The sequence below is a fragment of the Eschrichtius robustus genome, chromosome 3 (genome assembly GCF_028021215.1).
Source record: "Eschrichtius robustus isolate mEscRob2 chromosome 3, mEscRob2.pri, whole genome shotgun sequence".
Classification (NCBI taxonomy): domain Eukaryota; kingdom Metazoa; phylum Chordata; class Mammalia; order Artiodactyla; family Eschrichtiidae; genus Eschrichtius; species Eschrichtius robustus.
The window spans coordinates 21,157,976-21,182,090 of NC_090826.1; the positions used below are offsets into that span (position 1 = coordinate 21,157,976).

The 24,115-nt window shown below is 46.3% G+C and overlaps 1 protein-coding gene across 2 annotated transcripts in view; it reads left to right on the top strand.

Moving 5' to 3' along the window:
• Positions 1–2,169: 2,169 nt before the first annotated feature.
• The window catches only part of ARID1A (AT-rich interaction domain 1A), a 69,404-nt gene continuing 47,458 nt past the window's right edge, over positions 2,170–24,115 (top strand). For both annotated transcript variants that reach the window (XM_068539228.1, XM_068539227.1), the window contains exon 1: positions 2,170–3,389. In XM_068539228.1, the coding sequence (XP_068395329.1) occupies positions 2,253–3,389 (1,137 nt within the window). In that variant the 5' untranslated portion in view covers positions 2,170–2,252. The remainder of the gene's footprint in view (positions 3,390–24,115) is intronic.

The following is a 24,115-nucleotide window of genomic DNA, read 5'->3' on the forward strand; positions in this document are numbered from 1 at the left end:
AGAGCATTCCAAGTCAGCCAGGGGAGGAAAAGGCTGCTGCTGGGATTTGGGGCCTGTGGATCTAGAATTTTCTATGTATGCCTCCAGCTCAATCAGCATCTCTTAGAATGTAATGGTAAACTTTGATGATTCTTTACAGTGTAGGACAGAAAACAAATTTGGGTTGCATCTATTTTCTAAGTGACCTGTTAGACTGCACCTTTTCTCTCTTTAAGGAGAAAACAGTTTCCTCCATTTGGTCATCCCTCTTCTGCAGTGGTTTCTTTGAACACTTAGGTTCCTCCAGTCCCTGAAGCCTCTTCTGTGATCTGTTTACAGTCTTACAGGTACTGTCTTTGGAGACTGGGGCTCTTGGTCATTGTGGGCAAAGGTGGGGCTTGTGTTCTCCCGCTAGAAGGCTGTCATATGCCCTCAAAGTAGCTTCAGTGGTGACTATTTTAAGTCAGTGTTGAGATGACCAGCTTTGATCGCAAACCCATTCTGATGTTCTGATCACATTGTTGAATATGGCACAACTTGACCACTGTTTTTTTAAAATTAATTAATTAATTTTTAAATTTTTGTCTGCATTGGGTCTTCGTTGCTGTGCGCGGGCTTTCTCTAGTTGCCGTGAGTGGGAGCTACTCTTTGTTGCGGTGCGCGGGCTTCTCATTGCTGTGGCTTCTCCTGTTGTGGAGCACGGGTTCTAGGCACGCGGGCTTCAGTAGTTGTGGCCCACGGGGGTAGTTGCTCCGCCGCATGTGTGATCTTCCCGGGTCAGGGCTCAAACCTGTGTCCCCTGCATTGGCAGGTGGATTCTTAACCACTGTGCCACCAGGGAAGCCCTTGACCACTGTTTTTTGTTTGTTTTTAATGCTAAGTAGTTAGGGGCAGCTGTGGGGACTCTGCTGCTTTTTAAAGCCACCCTCCTCTGCTCTGACTTTAAATGACAGGGCAGTCCCCTAACACTCTGTCTTGATTCTGTAAAATAGAGATAATAGACCTCATGCCCCCAGGGCCTTGTGAGGACTGGCTAATGAGGGCAGAAGGGTGGGAAAACGGAAAGTCTAAAACAATGATCTGTCATTCCTTGCAGCTTGCAAAGGGATAAACTGTAAGGCTCAGCTGGTTCTTTGGAGCGGGTTTGTAAAAGGTTTTGAAGAAGAAAAGTGCTGTAGAGGTGCTAAGTAGCAGCCAAGAGACCAGGCCCGCTGCCAGGGGGTCAGACCTGGGCCGAGGCGGCCGCGGTCTCGGGCTCAGGCCAGTTTTGCAGCCCCGAGTAAACTTCACGGTTGCCCGCTCCCCTACGCGCGGCCTGGAGGGGACCGACCTGCGTAGGAACGCCAGGAGGGAGGCGGCGCAGGCTCCGGAGAGGCGCGAGCTCCGGGCCGGGTTTTCCCCGAAGCCTTCGGCGGCGGCGCTGCCGAGCGAAAGCGGCAGAGGGCCTGCCGCCGCCGCGGCTGGTTCTCTCCCCTCCTCCTTTGTGAAGGGACGGGAGCGAGTCCGTTCCACGGCCTGCGCCCGCTCCGCACTCCGCTCCGGGTTTGCCAGGCGGCCGCGACGGCGCTGGGTAAAATGGCAGTGCTGAGCCTCGTGTCGGAGTGAGGGGGACTCGGAGGAGAGTAGGGCGCTCTAGCCGCTCAGTCCGGCCGCCCGCCCGCTCGCCCGCCCGCTGCCGCGCAGCAACCTCAGCCCGCGCCGCGGCCGGGGAAGGGAGGCAGGGCGCCCGGCCCGGCCTACGCTCCGACTCTACCTCCCGGCGCCTGGGCTGCTGCCGCGCGCCCTCCAGCCCGCCCGTCCCGGGTCCCCCTCCCCCCGCTCCCTCCCTCCCTCCCCGCCCCCTCCCCCTCGCCTGCCTCCCTCCCTCCCTCCCTCCCTCCCTCCTCCTTTCTCCGGCAGCAGAAAGCGGAGAGTCACAGCGGGGCCAGGCCCTGGGGAGCGGAGCCTCCACCGCCCCCCTCATTCCCAGGCAAGGGCTTGGGGGGAATGAGCCGGGAGAGCCGGGTCCCGAGCCTACAGAGCCGGGAGCAGCTGAGCCGCCGGCGCCTCGGCCGCCGCCGCCTCCTCCTCCTCCGCCGCCGCCAGCCCGGAGCCTGAGCCGGCGGGGCGGGGGGGAGAGGAGCGAGCGAGCGCAGCGCAGTAGCGGAGCCCCGCGAGGCCCGCCCGGGCGAGAGGGGAGGGCAGCCCGGGGGATTCGGCCCCGGGGCGGGGTGGGAGGGGGGAAGAAGACGAAGACAGGGCCGGGTCTCTCCGCGGACGAGACAGCGGGGATCATGGCCGCGCAGGTCGCCCCCGCCGCCGCCAGCAGCCTGGGCAACCCGCCGCCGCCGCCCTCGGAGCTGAAGAAAGCGGAGCAGCAGCAGCGGGAGGAGGCGGGGGGCGAGGCGGCGGCGGTAGCGGCCGAGCGCGGGGAAATGAAGGCAGCCGCCGGGCAGGAAAGCGAGGGCCCCGCCGTGGGGCCGCCGCAGCCACTGGGAAAGGAGCTGCAGGACGGGGCTGAGAGCAATGGGGGTGGCGGCGGCGGCGGAGCCGGCGGCGGTGGCGGGCCCGGCGCGGAGCCGGACCTGAAGAACTCGAACGGGAACGCAGGCCCTAGGCCCGCCCTGAACAATAACCTCACGGAGCCGCCCGGCGGCGGTGGTGGCGGCAGCAGCGACGGGGTGGGGGCGCCTCCTCACTCAGCCGCGGCCGCCTTGCCGCCCCCAGCCTACGGCTTCGGGCAACCCTACGGCCGGAGCCCGTCTGCCGTCGCCGCCGCGGCGGCCGCCGTCTTCCACCAACAACATGGCGGACAACAAAGCCCTGGCCTGGCAGCGCTGCAGAGCGGCGGCGGCGGCGGGGGCCTGGAGCCCTACGCGGGGCCCCAGCAGAACTCGCACGACCACGGCTTCCCCAACCACCAGTACAACTCCTACTACCCCAACCGCAGCGCCTACCCCCCGCCCCCCCAGGCCTACGCGCTGAGCTCCCCGAGAGGTGGCACTCCGGGGTCCGGCGCGGCGGCGGCCGCCGGCTCCAAGCCGCCTCCCTCCTCCAGCGCCTCCGCCTCCTCGTCGTCTTCGTCCTTCGCTCAGCAGCGCTTCGGGGCCATGGGGGGAGGCGGCCCCACAGCGGCCGGAGGGGGAACCCCCCAGCCCACCGCCACCCCCACCCTCAACCAACTGCTCACGTCGCCCAGCTCGGCCCGGGGCTACCAGGGCTACCCCGGGGGCGACTACGGCGGCGGGCCCCAGGACGGGGGCGCCGGCAAGGGCCCGGCGGACATGGCCTCGCAGTGCTGGGGGGCTGCTGCTGCGGCGGCGGCGGCGGCGGCGGCCGCCTCGGGAGGAGCCCAACAAAGGAGCCACCACGCGCCCATGAGCCCCGGGAGCAGCGGCGGCGGGGGTCAGCCGCTCGCCCGGACCCCGCAGGTACACGGCTGAGTGGGGAGGGGGCTGGGGCGAGCGGGGTCCTGGGAGTGGGGGGCGGCGGCGGGGAGCAGGCCACAGCCGTGGGCTACCCCCAGTCCGGGGCCCCCACTGCTGGGGAGCTGCCATTGTCTCGCTCTTCTCTCTTAAAATGGCTGCCTGTCTGCTTTCCTCTCTTTCCCTCCTTCAGCCTTTGTGTGGGGCTTTCCCTGAGGTGTCTGCTCCCCTTCTCCCTTTACCCTGGTCCCTTCCAGCCCTGGGAGTCTTCCAGGGGGTGCGGAGCAGAGTGTGCGGGAAAGGGCCCGGCCCGGGGTGACGGGGTGCTGGGGGGTCAGGTTAGGGGTATAGGCAGTGCTAGGAGGTCTGGAGTTGAGTGAACAGTTCTTTGCTCACCTGCCGCTCCTCTCTGCTCCACCCCCCCCCCCCCGCCCACTTTCTTCTAGGCCGGTCCCCATCTGTGTTTTCAAGGAGGGGCCCCTCGGGCTCGGGGGCACCTCGAGGGAGGGCCGGGGCCTGCTTGGGAGCAGCTAGAGGCCGGCTGCGGTCCACCCAGGGCAGCCCGGGCCGTCTCCTGTCTTAGTCTCCGTCGGCCCAGTGGCCTGGGCTTCTCCCTGGAAGTGCTGGTAAACAGCTGAGTGATTGGAGTAGTAAGTGCAGATTGCTTTGGTTTGGGATTTGAATTATGGAGGTAAAATCCTTCTGTCAAAGCCAGGAGACAGTTGGTCTTAGGTTGACATCCTATCTGTGATCTGATTGGCTCCCCATCTCCTGCTCTTGGCCATTTATAATTGCCTCTGATGTAATGGTACAACAATCCTGATGAGCTCATAAACTTTTACACTCTGCTTTTCTGCCAGTGATAACCCAAACCATCGCTGCCACTATCTGCCTTTTATTCCAGAGTTGAAATTGGCTGTGACCTTGAGGAGGGAGGTTTAAGCAGCAATACTGTATCAGCAGGAGCAGAGCCCAAGACAGGCTGCCCTTGTTACATTGTGTCCGAAACAAAAGAGGAGGCAGTGGCATTTTGCTTGTACCTTGGATTTATTTTGCTTGCTATGTTTTATGCAGACTGAAATAGATTCTGTGTTGTCAGAACAGTAGCTGAGTTTTTCTCTACAATGGGTTTGCTGTTTGTTTTGGTTTTGTGACTTTCCTGATGGTATAAATGACTTCTTTGATGGCTCTGAAGATGCGTTTGTCTTGAGTAATTTTGACCCTGTTTGCTTTGCAGAATTGAAATTATTTTACTGACCTTTTTATTGAGTGGCAAATGTGGGATCTTTATCAGAGGGGGTAGGAAAAAACTTTCTGAGAACTGGAAGCTTTCTGAAAGAGAATTTCATATTTAGGTGTTCTGTTTTAAGGAAGGCTGGCCTCATTCTTTGTTTACATGTTAACACTTTTGTTAATTGAACTTTGGGAGAGCAGCTCAATTTAAAGGGAAGGACATCTTTCTTGATCTTGAGAGGGGCTGTTTTGTAAAGGCTTGGCTTGGTGAAATTTATCATTTGTTCCCGGAAATATCAAAAAGCCTAGTTTTCTATTTTGTCGTCATTCATTTTACAGCTTTGAAATAGAGGTCAACCAGTTTTTTTCTTTGCATTTTAAGTTCCATTTATTTCTATCTTCCAGGATAACAAAGATATGACCTACAATGATACTTAAGACTTGCTTAGAAATTACAACTTTTAGGTGTGTTTTTATGCATTCTGTTTTATTTTGCTCTTCCTCTTCATCATGTTCTGTGTTCAGTGCTTTGGTCAGGAATATTGGGTATTCTTTGGAGTGATCTATCTTTTCAAAGCAGGAAAAAATCTTCCTTCATGTCTGCCCCTCTCCCAGCAGTACCCAGTTGTACCTTTGTCCTATGAGATTTTGTTCACATTTTGTTCACTTCGGCGGCCTAATTAGATGTATTCCCTCCCCATCTTAGAACTGCTTTTCTACTCTTACATTGAGCTGGGAATTTTGAAAATATTTATGTCAGGTAGCAGGTTTAGAGGTCTGTGCCTTGACTCCATGTCTTCCATGATGTTCTACATCTGGGCAAGAAATAGGGGAATTTTAAATTAGATTCCTAGTGTCTGGAGGAGAAATTTTGTCTTAGAACATCTTCTTTCTGGGTCATTCTATAGTTTATCTCTTTCCCCTCATTTTTTCCCTTTTGGGGGTGAGGGGGAAAGGAGGCTAAGAAATTTACTTTTCTTAAACCATTAGAGGAAATAATTTGGGGTAAGTCATGGCTCATTTAAAAACAAAAATTAATTTGAATTCTTTCAGCTTGGAGATATTCAAGCAAATTCTTTTTTTTTCTGTTTTTCAGTCATTAAACAAATATTTGAGCACTTTCTATGTACTAGGCACTATGTTCTGTGCTGGATAAATGGTAGGAAAGTAGATACAGTCCCTGTTTGGAAGCTTGTCTGTGCTGCCTTTGTGCAAATTTTCTTATTCCCTTTTAACGTTAACAGGCCTAGCACTTCACACAACATAGATTCCTGTTGGATTTCAGTTCAGTTGCCTGTTCTCCTGAGACCCAGAGCATGGGCTGGTGAGCATTCACTTGTAGAAGAGACAGTGCAACTTCCAGTTTTGTGGGTTGCTTCAGGTGTGTCATCTAGATGAAGGTTGTAGGTGGGTAAATTTCGTTCTGAATTCCTTTTTGTTACTTAAGGATAAACTACTTGTCAGACCATGATGCCCTATTCTTAAGCATTCTTAAATAATAAGATCTTGCTTTGTCCTCTTCTTTCCCTAACTCAGTCTTGAATTGAGAGTTTTTTGCAAGTGTCACTTTGTTATAAAGCAGAAACTAACACACCATTGTAAAGCAATTATACTCTAATAAAGATGTTAAAAAAAAAGTTTTTTGCAGGGACTTGATTAACACAGCTAAGGTGGTAATGTTCATTTGATTCTGAATCTTTATGGAATAAAGATTAGGTATGTGTGTGTATTGTGGCTCTGTCTTTTTCACAGGAGCTGGTTGGATCCCATCAAACAAACTTTTTCTTTATGCCTTTCCATAAGTAGTATTGTATCTCAAGGTGTTGAATCCTGCTACTGATGAAATACTTTTCAGTCACCTATGTTCTTGAACCTCGTGTAAAGCTTTTTTTTTTTTCAGCTGTAGTACCTTGAGCTGGTAGACTACGCTCATCAAAGTAAAAAATCCAATGGAATATGTAGTTCAGGATCAAGGTGGATTTGATTGTAGAAGCTTGGCTGTTAGTTCCTGCTATGGAAATATCAAATGATATTTCCGACTCCTGGGAAACAAATACAGGAATCCTGGGCTTATGGGAATTCCTACTGGCAGAAATTCTGGGCTGGCTGAAACACAGGACTCTTGGAGCTCTCTCAAGTAGGGGAGGGATCAGGAAAACCACACTGAGATGGCACTTAGTTGTGAGGGCTTCATGTTTCTCTGCTTTCCATGAGAGAACTGCTGTGATGAAGGTTGGGATGATGGTGAGAGAAGAGAGAAAGCAGTCAGGACCAAGGCTGGCTTCTTTGTATTGGGCCCTGTGGGGACTTTTTAAGGTTCCTTCCCTTGTGTGTGACACAGAGTAACCATGACAAGTGGCACCTGCTGTAACAAGATGAGTTGGATTGCATTAAATATTCATATGTTAGATTGACTCCTGTAGGGTGTGAAGTCTACAGTCACCCTTTTGCAAAGTTAGCGAACCTTATTGTATGTATGTATGTATGTATGTATGTATGTATTTATTTATGGCTGCGTTGGTCTGCGTGCGGTCTTTCTCTAGTTGTGGCAAGCAGGGGCTACACTTCCTTGTGGTGTGTGGGCTTCTCATTTCGGTGGCATCTCTTGTTGTGGAGCACACGCTCTAGGTGCTCGGGCTTCAGTAGTTGCAGCACGCAGGCTCTAGAGTGCAGGCTCAGTAGTTGTGGCTCACAAGCTTAGTTGCCCCATGGCATGTGGGATCTTCCTGGACCAGGGATTGAAGCCATGTCTCCTGCATTGGCAGGCGGATTCTTAACCACTGCACCCCAGGGAAGTCCCAGTGAACCTTTTTTAAAACGTGGAAATAAGCTAACAAAGAAAGTAATGGTCAGGGTCTTTTCCCATTCCCATCCCCTAAAAGTTTGTATTCATTGGCTTCAAATCCCAAAATTCTAGAAGCAATTGAAGCATGCAAATATGGCTAAAATATGGTATTCAAAATAAATTGGCACTGAATAGTTCTTTCCTGCCAGTGAGATGGGATGATACCTTGGTCTCTGAAATGGAGTACTGATTCCCTTGGCTTTCATTTCTGGGTTTTTCCCTGTTTAGGTTGGTCATTATCATTACTGATGTACATCGAGTTGTGTGTGGTATAGTAGTGAGCACTAAAGAGCACAGGACTCAGAAGGAAGAGGAGCTTTGGTTCCACATGCAGCTCTGGATTAAGCTGTGTGACTTTGGGCAGGGCATTTGCCTCCTCTGTTTCATTTTCTCTTTGTTGGTAAAGTGAAGCTGGTGAACTGCATAACCTTCTCTGATGCTACACATCTGTCTGTGCTTCCATATCTGGCTTGTTAGGAGGGCAGCTTCTTCCTGTACCTTCTTCAATAGGGATCCTGAGACCATCTTTCTTTCCCTGGGCTCAAGGAACTCAAGGCTGTTTTCTCTTGAGGATTTACAAGAACAAGCTCTAAATAGTTGGGTGCCACTGTGGTCTGTGGTCCTTCACAGAAAAAGCCCTACCAGATTGTTTTGCTTTGAGACTGTTAGTCTGTTTGTCATTAGTCATTTCACCTGGCTGGTGGTATTAATACACTAAACAGTAATTGAAAAATTAGACTTCATTAGAGCAAGACTTGAAAAATAGTTCCTTCAGAATCTCCATGAGGGGATTTTGGGTAGATTAGGGATGGGGTGAGGAGTGGCTATTCATAAATTCAACATTAACACTGTTTCTTTGGTGGGGGGTGAATAGGAAGGTGGGGAGAGGTAGTATTAAGCTCTCCAGACTCTTCTGGTGTTTGGGCAGGTCTAGGTCTGGTTTGGGCAGTTGGTTGTAACCTGAGTGCCTGAACTTGCCCTGTAAGTTTTGCTGAGAGAGGAGCAAAAGTTCCTGAGACTGGAACAGGAACAGGAAAAGCTAAGCGTCTCAGGGTCAACTTCATAGGTGTATGGCCATTTCTCATACCCCTGTTGTTTTTTTTAAACTGTGTTGTGTGGTTTGCAGTTGGTCCTGGAAATGCTGTTCTTTCAGCTGTTCTCCAGTATACCAGAATTTCCAATTTTTCTCCTCCTGGTTTAGTAGTTAAAAAGTGTAATTTAGGCATCTCTTAGAGGTGTGTTAGAAGGAAGCTTCCCTTTATGAAAGAGGGAAAAAGGTAGAGGGAAAGGTGTTTGATAATTCTCTGCTTGACACAGCAGCTTCTTCTCTCTGAAGGAACCAAGTGTTTCAGAGCTTTGTGTAAATACTTGCTGAGCTGTCAATATGTACCCAGGAGGTTTCTATAGTAAGATGTAAACGGCTCTATAGAATGTTTGACAGGCAAATTAATAAACAGTTTTCAAGCAAAGATAATGCTCGTTTCTTCTCACGTGGTGGAATAAAATAACATTGGAGAAAAAGACTTGGGGGTAGGGAAGAGAGGGTAACGCTGGGGGGTAGAGGTGGGGGTGGAGAGCATGGAGATGAGAAGATATGATCTAAAAGAGGTTTGAAGTGAAAAGATGATGCCCTGGGAGAGAAACCTCCCTGGTTCTGGCTCCATGCTGAGTTCAGGGCACGTGGAGCCCTGTTTAAAATCGGTTGCAGTTTCAGAGTGAAAATAAACAGAAGTTTGGAAAGAAGCTCCTAAGTTTCAGTTAGTGAAGTAAGTGTGCTCCTAAGGCTTGGTTTATGAGACTGTGAGTTTTAAATTTAAAGCATTGTTCTTTCAGAACGTTTCTGTAGTTCGGTGAGATGTTTTTAGGGTTGGGTTTGCATTTTTGGAATACCAAAAAGGAAAAAAAAGATACTACAACTTCAGTGCTGTCCTCAGCCTCTGTTCTGCTTTGGCTCTCAGGATTATAAGCCCACTCCTCCAAGGGCCAGGTTTAATTTTTTTAAAAAATTAATTAATTTATTTATTTTTGGCTGCGTTGGGTCTCCGTTGCTGCGTGTGGGCTTTCTCTAGTTGTGGTGAGAGGGGGCTACTCTTCGTTGTGGTGCGCCGGCTTCTCTTGTTGGGGAGCATGGGCTCTAGGCACGCGGGCTTTAGCAGTTGTGGCACGGGCTTAGTTGCTCCGCGGCATGTGGGATCTTCCTGGACCAGGGCTCGAACCCGTGTCCCCTCCTTCATTGGCAGGCGATTTTTAACCACTGTGCCACCAGGGAAGCCCGGGCTGGGTTTAATTTATATAGCTTTTACTGGACTCCTGTGCATCACTTAATTTTATATTAAAATTAATGCCCCAGGTTCCTGGGTCAGTACAGTGTTTGCGGACTCGCTAAGTCCTGCCTGAAGGGTTATGTGGGTAGATTCAATCTTTGTTTTTAAAATTGCCATTTTAGGATTAAAAACGTTTCTGGTTCTTCTGGTGAAACATTCTTTTTATGGAGGAGGAGGTATTTTAGAAGTGTTTTATCTGTCTGCCTATCGTACTCTCCCTTGGTAGCCTTGTGAGACGACCGGATTTACTTTCTCAAAGTCTCTTTTTAAACGTAATCCACTGACTCTGACACCAGTGTTCTTCACAAGAAATGTCTTTTAGACCAGAGTCCTGGAAGTGCCTTTTTGACTCAGCATAGTAGCAGGGGAGTATGAATGTAATTATGGCTCTGACCATAATTTTTAGTTAGGTTCAGCTAACTTACCAAAGGCTATCAGCTTGTTTTAAAACAAGATACAAAAACTTGGGTTGACACTGACATTGATTGCCCAGGCCTTTCCCCAGTATGGTGGTAGGGAGGGTATTAGAATTTCAAGCTTGTTGCTGAGAGCATGATTTCTTGCTCAGGGGGATCTGGAGATTCAAAGGGGGGTGGGAAGTAGCTCTTTGTGAACATACCTACTAGATACTAGGGAGGGACTTAAAAGATAGAGGCAATATCTGCTTCAGAGGAATTTAGTTTTCTTGGGAAGCATGCTTATGTGTACACATTTGGAAAACTTGCAAAGCAGGGTTTTACAAATGGATACAGACCAAACTAAGTGTATGGGCTGAAGGAATCTGAGAATAAGGAGCAATCACATTTGGGCAGAGTAAACCTGGGACAGCTTTTCAGAGGCAGTGATTTGTGAAGTTAAATGTCCAAGAAGGGGAAAGTTAAAATATTAATTTGCTTTTTCATAATGCTACTCTGAGTTTCATGGGCTTTACAGAATTCAAATTACACATCCACCCCGAGACCTGTAGTTGTCTCATTCTGGTGACTTTGAGAATTTGGACTGTAACCAGTTCCATGAAAGAGAGTGGTTTCAGGGTCTTAGTGGTTCCTGTGGTTATGTGGGGCCTTTAGTACAACCTGCCAAGTTCTTGGCTAGTTCAGAGGCTCTTTTGTAGTAATTTTGGGTTTGGAAGGTTGTGTCACCTTCAGAGTTGTGTGCCCCGGACAACTCTACAGTGACAGTTGTTCAACTTTGGTTAGAGAGCCTGAGTTTTTTCTTTTCCGGCAAAGTTAATTGACCTTTCTTAAAACAGGAGCCATGAGGTACCTGTCTGGACTCAGGCTGCTGCTGTTTCTGAAGGTTTGGGAGCTGTGCTCAAGCTGAGTTGCTTGGATCAGACCTTATATTGAGGGTTGTTGGGTGGGTAAGCCTGCACATATGCAGTTTGCCCATCTGTTCACAGAAATGGCCTTTAATATTGTTTTTGATTAGGTTGCCTGTGGCCAAGAAGCTCATAAATGCTGCAAACACATGCTTATTCCTTATGGGAGCCTCTGAAATGTAGTGATTTTGGTTTCTCTTTACCTGCTAGTCCATGTGTGATTGGATCACATGTGGTTTCTGGCCCTTTTCAAATGGTAAGTGGATGCTTAACAGCTGAAGATGCATGGAGTGTCCAGTACCAGGCTAGTGCAGCGCTTCCACCTGGAAGAGGAGGGTGGGTTGCACTGTTCCAGTATAAACATACGGAGTCTTGAATGCAGATTCTAGTTTGGAAATGTCTCTTCCACCATCTTTACCTTGCCATTCTGGCATTTTGCAAAAGTGAGTTTCCAGTAACTCAGAATTGGGCACAGTGGTTCACCAGCAAGTGTGTAGGGGCTTGAGATGAACTCCTTAGTCAGTCCAGGTTTTAAGAATCCAAGTTGGGGTGAATGTTGACTTAACTGCCTTGAGTATTCTTCCCTGAACTTGCTCTTCCCCCTATTTAAATGGATGGCATTAGTATTTATTGAATTTGAAGGGACATCTGAGTGAACTTTTATTTTTGTTAGTCATTTGTGCATACTAGAAGATGGTCTTGGGACAGGTTGAGTCTGTATTTCCCAGTGGCTTCTGCATTTTCTAAGGGTGGACTGCAGTGGGAAGAAGTCTAATGCCAAGAATGCATTCCAACATGCTGCAGAGTAGGAAATTTGATCCCTAAAATGTTGACTTAGTGTTGGTTATGGTACATATTAGAAATCACTCAGTAATCCAGGACAGATTTTTGTCGTCCTCCAGGAAGTTAATGTTGGTATGAAATACGAAGGGGCTTTGGGCACTGGGCTGTGTGCTCTGCAGGCCCAGAGTGCTGCTTGAATATGAAGAGGAAATGTGCCATGTGCTTTTTTTTCTCTCTTTTGCATTTGGGCTTCCTTATGGCTTCACTGCTTCTGGGTTCCTAAGTCTGCAATGTTAGGTATTAGACTTCCTCCTCCCTTGGCACTGGCACATTCATGATTTTTTTTGTGGCTCATCACCAGCAGCCAAGATTTTTGTATGCTTTTCCCTCTTAAACTTGTTAGCTTTCAGCTTGCTTGTTTATAGACATCTCTGTTAAAAGGAACTCCCCCCTCAAGATCTAGCACCAGCATGACGGCAGCAGGGGAGTTTGGGGATTGGTGTGATATTTGAAAACCCATTTGCTGTGTGCCTAGTGTTTTTATTTTGCCTCCTGTTTTCCTTGAGGTCACAACTTGCATGAGTGCATCTGGGTCCAGCTGTTTATTCTCAACTGACTGGTGCCTGGTGTACTTTGACTTTAAGAAGAGTGTGAGTTCAGCCACGTGGTAGAGGATTAAGGGCTACATCGTGCTGGGTGCTTCCTTTTAGAGGAAACAGATATGTCTTTGGGCTCTTCTTGCCCAGTGATTTCCCCTCTCTCTGGGGTAGACCTTATTACAGCTTTCTGTTGTTCTTAGAGAACAAATCACCTGAGCAGAATGCTAGGAATTGGTTGCTCTTTGTTACTACATCTTTTCTGGTGAATACAGATGGCTTTCTCTCTTGCCTTTTGGACAAGATTCTGTTCTGGTCGGAAGGTGATGGAGTTTCATGGCATTAGTTTAGGAGTGTGAAACTCTTGATTCAGATTTGGATAACCTGCCTTTCGTTTCCAGACGTCTAACTTTTTACCTGTTTAGGAATCTGGGCTGCCAAAGATATTAATAAGGATTTGGGGATCAATTCTGTAGGTAGTTTGTCCACAACTTTGTCCTGGGCCAGGGGTAGGCCAAGGACCTCACTGAGTTCCCTGTTTTCAAGTGATGGTGTGTTGGGGGTGAATATTAATGATAATTACCATGTAGTTGAGTACTTGCTATGTGCCAAGCACTAAGCTTGGGTCTCTCCAGGAATTTCTTTATTTAATCTTCACAATCATGAGAGATGGGTTCTAGAATTATTCCTCCCACTTTACAGATGAGGAAGTAGAGTAAGAATGAGAAATTCGCCCTAGGACAAAAAACTAGTAAAAGGTAGAGTTCAGATTTGAATCAAGGTTTGTCTGATTCTCCAGAGCTGTGAAACATTATACAATACTAAGTTTGCTTCTCCAAAATAAATTATTCAAGCACTAGACCTCGTTGGGACATTATTTTTTGCAATAGTCTAGAACTCTTTTTTTAAAAAACTATTTATTTATTTATTTAGGCTGTGCCGGGTCTTCGTTGCGGCATGCGAGATCTTTAGTTGCAGCGTGCATGTGGGATCTAGTTCCCCGACCAGGGATGGAACCCGGGCCCCCTGCATTGGGAGCTCAGATTCTTAGCCACTGGACCACGAAGGAAGTCCCTAGAACTCTTAAATGGGGTGAAAGACTGAAAAGCCTTTAGTTACAGTTTGACATTATGCCTAGATTTCTGTCCCATCCATCTCTTCCATTTAGAATTTTATTTAGGTTTTTGATGAATGTCTGTATGATCCCAATGGTAAGAATTGGCAGGATTTGGTCCTTAGGCCCTTTTCTCTTTGAGAATGGGGATAGAGGTAGGATTCAGGCTCAAAGATAGAGCCCTTCACTGTGGCCTAAATGAGAGTAACTTGCATTATGAAAATATTTGCAGAGTGATTTTACTTTCTAGAACTTGGAGCACTCACTGGAGAGATGAGGATTATTGTCTTAATTTTCCGCTTCAGGGAAGTGAACACGTAAAGGTTAAGTGCCTCACACAGTTTCATGTCAGAGTCAGCTCTAAAAGCGAGGTTTAAAGTTCCCTTAGGCTGTGTGACTTCAGGCAAGTCACTTCTCTGAATCTGTATCCTCAACTGTATAATAAGGAAAAAATATCTACTTGCAGCTGTAGTAAACGTTAAATAACATACATGAAAGTATTACTTGTTACCCAATAAAATTCGAACACAGCTCCTAGTTGGTAGAGGCCCGTGCTTGAGAGGGGGATAGAATTGAGTGGTTAAAAGACAGACAACATTAGTCTGTGCTGAATTAAAAGCTATCCCATAGTTTTGTTTTCTTTGTTTTTTTAAATAAATTTATTTATTTATTTTTGGTTGTTGTGTTGGGTCTTCGTTTCTGTGCGAGGGCTTTCTTCAGTTGCGGTGAGCGGGGGCCACTCTTCATCGCGGTGCGCGGGCCTCTCACTGTCGCGGCCTCTGCCGTTGCGGAGCACAGGCTCCAGACGCGCAGGCTCAGTAGTTGTGGCTCACGGGCTTAGTTGCTCCGCGGCATGTGGGATCTTCCCAGACCAGGGCTCTAACCCATGTCCCCTGCATTGGCAGGCAGATTCTCAACCACTGCGACACCAGGGAAGCCCTATCCCATAGTTTTTACTTGGGCCCATAGCATTTTTACCTGGGCCCTGTTTAGAAATGCAAATACTCATCCAGACCTACTGAATCCAAAACTCTGGCAGTATGTTTTAACAAGACCTCCAGGCCTCTATAATGCACACTCAAGTTTGAGAACTACTGGATTTATGCTCAACTAGGCTACAGAATATATCTGAAATACCTGAGGGGTTTCTTCCAAATTATACCAGAGGCTAATGTTTCAGATGTATCTGCCCTTCCCATGATGTTGAAAGTGTGTTATTGGTTGGAGAAAAGGTTAAAAGTGCTAGGGGTTGGGGGAGAAGAAAGAAAATACTTTTGAGATGGATCTTCTATACAGTAATGACAAACTCTATTTGTTTATAGGACCTGGGGACTCCTTGCCCTCTGTTTCTCTTTCGTTTAGCTCTTTGGTGGCGTGGCATGAGGATGGTTCTGGTTTGATGAAGGTGGAAAAGCTCATTTTAGGATGATGGCCTGTGGTGGCCTCCAAGTATGACCAGTTGAGAAAACTGCCCAAAAAGTCATTCTTGAAAATGCTCCTCAGAGGCTAGTATTGGAAACCTTAATTAAATGCCATGATATCCTTTCTGCTCGTTGATGGCCAGCTGATCTGAGAATCTGGTGGTCTCTGAGTAGACCATTCTTAATGACTTCCCTCTGTCTCTCATCCCCCACCCCTCAGTGCCCCAGTGGCCACCTTGAGTTTTGCTGTGATTCCTTTCCTTGTGTCCTTTGTTGTGAAGTCCTAGTAAATAAACCCTCTAAGAAGACTCCTGACAAGTTACCCCATCTCTCAAGTGGATGAGGTCTCTTTGAGGAATGGACATTTGAGCCAAAACCTGTCCCTAGTTGTATGACTTAATAAGGATTGTGCTTGGCACAGAAATGGAAGTTACAGAAATGGTCAGATAATAAACATTAATAATGCAAAGACCAAGTGGAGAACCAGTGTTGTAGTTCATGGGGGCTTTCTGAAAACCTGATGTGGTTTCTGAATCCTTCCCATTGAAAACATGTTTCCTGTACCAGACCTCTTTTCCCTCCTGCCTGAGAAGGGAAGCTGTGATCACTGTGACCTGGCTGCGATGAAGGCAGAGGCTTCCAGGAGGCAGAATGCTGACAGTTTGATCTGTGATTTGATATTTGTATGTACAGACAATACTCTGGTAGTCATATGTTCCGTGTGTGTGTTTTTGTGTTCTAGACTCACTTTGTCATCCCTCTGCCATTCAGCTTTATTTTCTCTCTGTTCTTGTTTCTTTCCTTTTTCATTCTTTCCTTTGGTTTCTAACTCTGTTAGTAGAATGCAAAGCACATGGAGACTTCAGTAACTTTAACACACCAGAGCTGATAAAATGTCTTAAGAGAACCGGAGAGGCAATTTATACCACTTTCAGATCAACATCGTTTCAGTGAAGATTCCTGGTATCTGCTTACCTCTGTTGGAATGGCCTGGCTAACAAGAGGCAGGAACAGAAGTTTCCTAGATGATCTCTCCCTCTTCTCTTTTCTCACCTTATTGCCTTTGGTCTGGAGACTTTCTTAGCCCTCCTTAATCTGTTTTGGGGGTTCTGTTGGTCTAAGACAGATTTGTAACATTCTTGTTTTTCTTTCTAGTCTGTGATTTGAATCTTCTGCTTTCCCAGTGCAGCTTTGAATTGGCTTCTTTAAAACCCCTACATAAAACCTCAAGTGACCAATATGTGGTCTCATTATGGTATTTTGGGTTAAAATAAAATGAGATTGAGATTGCCTTATTCAAGGCACACAGAATTTCCCTTTGGTAAATGTGTCTGGGTGAGTGAACACAGCAATCTCAGAAGAGTGTATGAGCCAAAACAGACTTGGTTGGGGGTGGGGTACGGATAAATATTAGCTAGATTTCCGTAGCTTAGCGTGCCAAGTATTCATCCCAATTTGATTATACTGGCCAGAGATAGCAGGAAAGACAGCTGGTGACTTTGGTCTAGTCTCATGCATTTCTGGTATAAATGATGAAGCCAGCTCTTCTGTACACATTTGTGTGGACAGTGGTGTAGAGGAGGTTGGTACCAATGTACTTTTGGAGCTCTGAAAAGAATAGGAGAATCTATAGTACTCTATGGCTTTTCATTCGGGGAACTGCTGACTTTAAAAAAACCTGAGGATTTGGAAGCATCTATAATCTTAACAAGGTTGGCTGTGCCCTTGGCCATTCTTTAACGTATTTTATTGTGCCTGTTATAGTGGACATAGGGGGACCAAGGGAAAGGCTGGCATTTTTGGAAAGTGGTCCAGGGCAGACCTAGGAATTAATGAAAGTGCCATGGCTGCTGCTTCTCAGTGTCTTTATCAAAATATAGTACTTGACTGGATTGATTACAATCAAAGCATGATGGCAAACAGATTCCCCTACTGCATGTAAATCTAGTTCCTACAGCTAAGTGATGTGTCACAGATACCTTTTTTAGTATAGAAGGAAAAACTTTGGCAGAATGTAGAACTGTGCACTTAGAGAAATTTAGAACCTTTTTATATGACCCATGCCAGACCAAGTTTGGAATTATAGATAAAGTAAAAGGAATGGGGGAAAAGAGAGCTTTTTAAAGGAGAAGGCAAGGAGGCCTTAAAGTTTTTTGGCTAGAAGCAGTTTTTGCCTTTGCCTTTTTTGTCTATTTTTGAGCAGTTATCTGTAAAGCAATTTAACATATGGAAGAGGGAGTAGTATTTTAGAAACTAGGTCAAAAGAACTAGGTGTGATTTAGAAGTGTTGTCTTTACTGAAAAGTTGATATATACTCTCCTGGGTAAAGCTCTGTTTGAAAGGCTATGTGACCCTTGCCTCTCCATGTATCCCTTAAGTGTACCGTATCAATTCCTGATTAATGACAAATAGGTAGGGAAGAAAATGTCTAAACCTACTTAGTGCTTCATTCTTAACCTACTCAGTTGGGCTGTGGTCCATCCACAATAAGGTCCTTTCCCTAGTAGAAGCACCAAAGGATGGTTTGCGGGAGGAAATACTTTTTTCTGATGTCAACCCGTAACACCTCGTGTGGGTAGTAAGGTCTGTATATTGTTAAGTTTTTAATTATTAAGCATATACTGGAAGGCAGTATACCAACCTATTTTCCTTGTATACCATCAAGTTTTCTTGGACTTTGATCATATGCCCCATTTCTCAAGAATTTTCAGGATAAGAACTTTTTTTTAGCTCACTTAATTGTCCAGTCCTGTTACTGAAATATTGTCTAATTTAAAGCATACAATAGTTGGGACTTGCCAGTCTGGTAAGAAGTCTTGTGGCAAAACTTTTTTTTGAAAAACACATGAGTACCTACCTACCATTTGGCAGTTGCTTACAGTAATGTAACAGCTACTTAATGAGCTTCTACAATGTATCAGGCAACAGGATTCATAATGCCATGGAGTACTTTCTAGTAGGGAAAGACATAAATAAATAATTGCAAATAACTATATAATTATAATTGTAATTAATGCACTGGGGAAGTACTGCCTTCAGTAAATTATTTTCCAACTATTTTATAAAGTAAATTTTATTTATGGTTAACCTTGGCTAGTGGGTGACTTTGTACTGTTGGGCTCTTGGGATAGGTACCAGTCAGTTCTGATTCCCTTTCCCATCACTGCTCCAGGGTCAAGTGTTACAGGAAATTCTCCATCTCAGATTGGACTTGTAATGGGCTAGAGTCCATTGTTTCTCAGTGAGGCTCTTCTTTGTGTGGAGATGCATTGCAGGACATTTGGCATCCTGCTCCCCAGGTAATAAATGCCAGTAATACCACAGAATCGCTGTGATAACCAAAAAGGCACTTTCGTACTTTGTTTCCAAACACTTTTCAGGGCTAGTATTGCCATGGTTGAAAACCATTGGGCTTTACTGCCAGGATTCTTGGAAGGAGCTATTGAACAGATTCCTTTGGGAGAACAGACTGAAAGTAGGTAGAGCTTGAGAACTGGACTGGTCAACCCTTTTGGTGTCTAACTTGTGTGTGTGTGTGTGTGTGTGTGTGTGTGAGTGTGTTTGTGTTTAAGTCTTCTTTATTTTTAAAAAATATTTATTTATTTTTGGCTGCGTTGGGTCTTCGTTGCTGCACATGGGGGCTACTCTTCGTTGCAGTGCACGGTCTTCTCATTGTGGTGGCTTCTCTTTGTTGCAGAGCACAGGCTCTAGGCACACAGGCTCAGTAGTTGTGGTTCACGGGCTCAGTAGTTGTGGCACACAGGCTTCGTTGCTCCGCGGCAAGTGGGATCTTCCTGGACCAGGGCTCGAACCCATGTCCCCTGCATTGGCAGGCAGATTCTTAACCACTGCGCCACCAGGGAAGTCCTGTATTCTTGTTTTTTAAGTGGGTATTTTGAAACTTCTTTCAGCTCCATTCTGCTTTTTCTCCTATTGAGTATGGAGAGGGGGAAGTAATTTATTTGTTAGTTAACTTCTAGTTGACCACTTTGGGTTTCTGGTCTTGAGTGTGTGGGACCAGACCTTGGTCTGGTTTCTAAGCTTTATTGCTTAGAAATTTGGGACTTGTGTAGGATGATAATAGCTAACATTTTGGGTGCTGGAGGATATAGCGATCAAACACAGACACATACCTTGTATTCTAGCCTTGCAGCTTATATATTCTAGTCTAGGATATAGACATTAAATGAGATAAATAGGTAAACTTTAGCATATAGTAGTATGCTTAGTGATATGTGCTCAGGAGCAAAGTTAATCAGGGATCAACTGTAAGAAGTGTGCAGGATTGAAATCTTAAATGGGTACACCAGGGGAGGCCAAATTGAAGTGATATTTGATGTGAGAGAGCTATACTAATACCTGAGAGAAGAAAGAGTATTCCAGGTGGAGAGATCAGTGAATACAAAGACTCTGAGGCTGGAGCATGTCCAGCGGGTTTGAAGAACAATGTTTTGTTTCGTTTTAATGTATTAACTTACTTCATTCAACCCTGAGGGTGCTACTACTGCCGTCTCTATTCTGTTGATGTAGAAACTGAGGGACAGAGAAGTTGAAGGCATTGTGGAGGCAGAGCTCTTAGGACTTACTGTGTTGAACCAAAGCATTTCCTCTCAGCATGAAAGAGGTTAGGAATTGCCAAGACCTCTAGAATTCCACTTTCTCTTTCACAGTCCCCTTTCTTTTCCTCTTTTAAAGTAGGAAAGTTTGTTTTACACACGGATGTCTACCTTCCCGGAGTTTATGTTCTAGTCTAGGATACAGACAGTGAACAAGGTAAATAAGTAAAGCATATAGTATTGTTAGTAATAGGTGGTCAGGTGAACAAGACAGTCGGGGATTAAGTATAAGAATTTGGGAAATCTTGGCTTTGAGAATGCTGCTTATTTGGGAATCTGAGGTCCATTCCTGGTTTTTCTCTATTGGCCAGGCACTGCCCTCTTCAGACCATAGTTTGGCTAAGGAAGCTGAACGTGCATCTGAGTTCTAGAGTCATTCTGTGCTGGAGATGGGAGGAGATTTGGAGGGAGGCCATGCAGCCCAAATGCTCCCAGACTGGACATGAGAATTGCCTGAGGAGATTCCTGGCCCCATCCCAGAGCTGCTGATTCAGAATCTAGAGGGCGGGATTCAAGTGTGTAGCTGAGGAGGTTAAGGTACAACCTGGTTAGTGCCTACCCCTCTCTCCCCAGCTGGTCAGAGAACTGGGATTGAAACCCAGGCATTCTCTCAGTCTAGTGTACTCTTTTCACCATGTTGTAATGCGGCCTTACTCTTGAGATTAAAAAGCTGTAAACAAGGGGATGTTTAATTTTATCAAGTGGCATTTCATTCTTGTTTAATCATTGTCTTGGGGCCTTACTGTTTTATATATTATATCCCTGGGTTTTAAGTAGTACCTGAAGAATTCTTTCTCAAGAAGGTATGTGTCTTTTTTAGAGGCTTTTGTAATTCATTGGAAATCGGGAAAAATTGGTTAGCTAAGTTTGGTCTTCCAAAAAAGTGATCATCATTTTTGGAAGAGCACTTTCTCTTTGAAAGGTGGCTAATGAACGTGCTCTGGATGAGAAGAACTTTATCATTTGTTGGGGAATTTATTACTTTAGTGCTCTACTTGCTTTATTTGAAGAGCTCTTTCAGGACCCAACGAAGAAATAAAGAAATGCCAGCCACCTGGTTGTGGTTTTTCTGTCACGCCTCTTCTGGGCGGACAGCTGCGAGGTGGTTATTACGGTTGGCTCTCATCATTTGTTTGAGTTTTGTGGACGATTCAGTGACTTTTCCCCCTTTGGTCTCTTTTTTCTACCCTTAGTGAGTTTTTTTCTGACTTTCTGGTCTGGAAGGATGGAGCACAGTAGCCTAAATATCTCTGAGCCAGGGAGAGAGCCAGGCATCTTGTCTTGTTCTCTATCACTTTAGAGACAGTGTGGGTTGGAAGGTCCTGAGTCTGTTGTCAGGTTGCAGCCCCTCCTAGGAGTTCGGTCAGCTTGATGCTTCAGGTAATGTCTTTGAAATGGGCTCTTACTTAAGGCTGCAAAGGGGAATGTGCCCTGATCTTCAAGAATCATTTCTGTAAACAGAATGGGGTAGATAGAACTTTTAATTGACTTTGGATTTTTTATTTATATTCAACTTGGACACTTACGGAACGTTGAAAGAATTTTTTAAAAAACTCTTTCGGGTGGTAGTTGTAAACTAGTTGTTGGTAATTCCTCTCTCACCACAGGCATATGACCAGTTTGTTGAGAACTGGAATGAACTAGAACTAAAATGAAAGAATTGTTTTCAGTCTCTTGTGAAGTAGAAAAATGGGGTGTTATTCTCAGGTTATGAATGATAAGAAACATAGGCTGAGTGGGTTGATCTCCTGGGTCAGGTGTTGGTACATCTGATGAGAGATTTTTATTTTCTTATCATTAGTATAGCTTCAGGAGATCGTTAGTGATGTCTCTGGTGAGGCCAAATAGGAAGTGAAGAATCTCTTATTATCCTGGGTCACATAAACAGTGGGCACATGACTGTTTAAATGCAAAACAAAATGAAGGGAAGGAATCTCCTTATTTTAGGAGGCAGGGTCTGGGATAGAACTAAACGCAGGTTTCTGGGCAGTTTTTCCTTGATTGGGGTTGGGCCCCTAGACCAGTCTTCAAAGCCATGAAGTGTACTGGAGGAGTGAGAAAAAACAGGATGAGGATACAGATGTCTGTGTGGCTGGGGAGGGGGGCACTATGAGAATGATTTATGCTGGTCAGCTCACGTGTATCGGGGTGCAAAGGGTGGTTCTCTCTATGGAATCTACTCTGTCCTTCCTCAGACTGAGTGTGGGGCCACGTGGAGCTTGCAGGAAGCTGAGAGCACGTTGGTTGGGAGAGGCCTTAACTTTACTAATTTATCCCTCCCTGGAATGCTCCTCAATAGGGGAGCGTCGCATAGGGGAACTGGATCAACAGCTGCCGCCTGTCCCTGTAATCACAGGAAGCCAAGGCCGGGTGCCTTTGTATGGGAGCTCCACAGCCAGACAATAGTTTGTGCTGGCGGGGCCATGTGGCGAGTCACGTGACCTGGGGCTGTTTTCTGCCGGGGTCCTTACCCATCTGTTCTTTCGGCTCTTTCTGGGTTATCAGGCGCCAGTCCAAGTCCTCCCAGGCAGCCAGCTTCATGGCCAGAGATTACGAGCACTAACCTTCCTGGCAGGGGTGGTGTGGCTTCGCGTTTATGCAGATTAGCCATGTGTTTCTCACTTCAAGGCGTTCCACAGGAAAAGCCTTTTCCTGTGTTTGGCTCTCAGTGGGCGGTTCCCAGCGTACTGTACTGGGACTCAGCAAGCAGCAGGCGTGCACGAGAGGGATCACAGTACACTGGCCCCCTCCCATTCCACCTCCAGTGCTACGTCACCACAACACAACCGCTCGAGCTCTCATACTGTTGGTGTCATTCATTCGGTGCCAAGATTGCTTTAAAAAATTCCCTTGGCCCCAGTTCAAACAGGAGTACAGCTGGGATGTGTTAGATTTTAGGCAGTCTGCCCTCAATTTGAGATGAGTTATAAATAGCAGTGCCGACTTCCTTAACTACCGCTCTCTGAGGTAAAATGCAGGTTAATTACTGTGGGAATCAATTAGGTGGTTCTTTTGGTTAAAGAGCCAGGGTTGCTTTTTTTAATTGTTATTATTAAAAGTCATACAACAAATCTGGCCAGGAATAAATTGAAAGCGCAATGAGTAAGAAATAACATTCTAGATTTCTACTGGCCTCAACTAGTTGGCATTTAGGGTGACAGGACAAGTGGTAGTCAAGACTTCTGCTTTCTGATGGACACATTTTTGGCAGCCCAGTCCATCTCTCTCCAGTCATGTTCTTGCTGGTCCTTGGGTACCAAATCTGGCTCCTTTGGTTTGCTACACGGTCACTTCCTTTCTGCATCTTTGGATTGGGACTGAAGCCTGGAACTTTCCTCAGTTGGACTTTTATTTCAAGAAAATTAAGAAGTTTCTCTTTCCTGGTGCCACTGCATGTGGTGTGGTGCGTTTTGATGAACAGTATCTCTCATTTTGAGGTTGGAGTCCCTGGCCCCGTCTTCTCTGCTCTCTTCTCAATCAGCTGTGATCAGACGTTGGAGAATTTGAAGTCCAGTGTGTTATATCTCAGCAACCCCTTAGGTCGTTATGGCTTTCCTTGGTGCAATAAGAAGTTGTAAGGGATTCCATTAGCCCTCTGATCTGGAGGGGCTTTTAATTCCATTTGCTTAGAGCAGGGAAACTCTGTGCAAGTGGTTAGTCTGTAAGCTGTTTGTTCTGAATATATTCAAAGGGACCAGCCTGCTAGGCATCCTTGCCTTTGATGCCTAGGGAAACTGCAACTTTTGATGCATTTCATTTGGCAGGCAGTTTGTAACACGTCCAGTGATCTGGAAAGAGATAAGTGGTGAATAGAGATGGGGGTTTTCTTATGGCTCTTTTCCTCTTTTTTATTTTTATTTTTTATGAATGCAGGAGAGTATATAGCAGGGGGCCCGACTTCCCTGATCAAGGGGGCAGCATTTTCCTCTCAATTATGTGTCTTTGTGGCAGAGCCTTTGCTTTTGAAGTGTAATCACAGTAATCTACTCCTGTGGTTTCCCATTGAAGGGATTTCCTCTCTGTCTTTCCCAGAGTGGAATCTCTGGCTCTTTGGTGTTTCCCATCCTCTGCCTCTTCCTTGGTGCCTGCAGACTGCTGATACTGGTTTTTCTGTCTTGTATGTAGTAGGGATTTTTCTGGTCTGAAATTGCTACTTTCCAAAAAAACTGATTAGTGAAGATTTAAGGCCCCTTCTCTGTTATGAAAGATTGGAAGATGACATTTCATCTATAACTGCAAATCACAAATCTTTCACAGCGGTTTTAAGTGTCAGAAGTGTGAGTTCAGTCCCTGCCTACCTCCCCTTCTGATATGAGCAGATGTTTAACTTTGACATGAGACCAGAGTAATCTGGTTGAACTGAATATATTTTAGTTGCTAAGCTGTGTATTCCGTTTATTATAACCCTTTAGTGAAGGGAAGGGGTCAGAAATCTGATGTCCAGGAAAGGGAAATGTCTTAATTTCATTTTTTAGAATA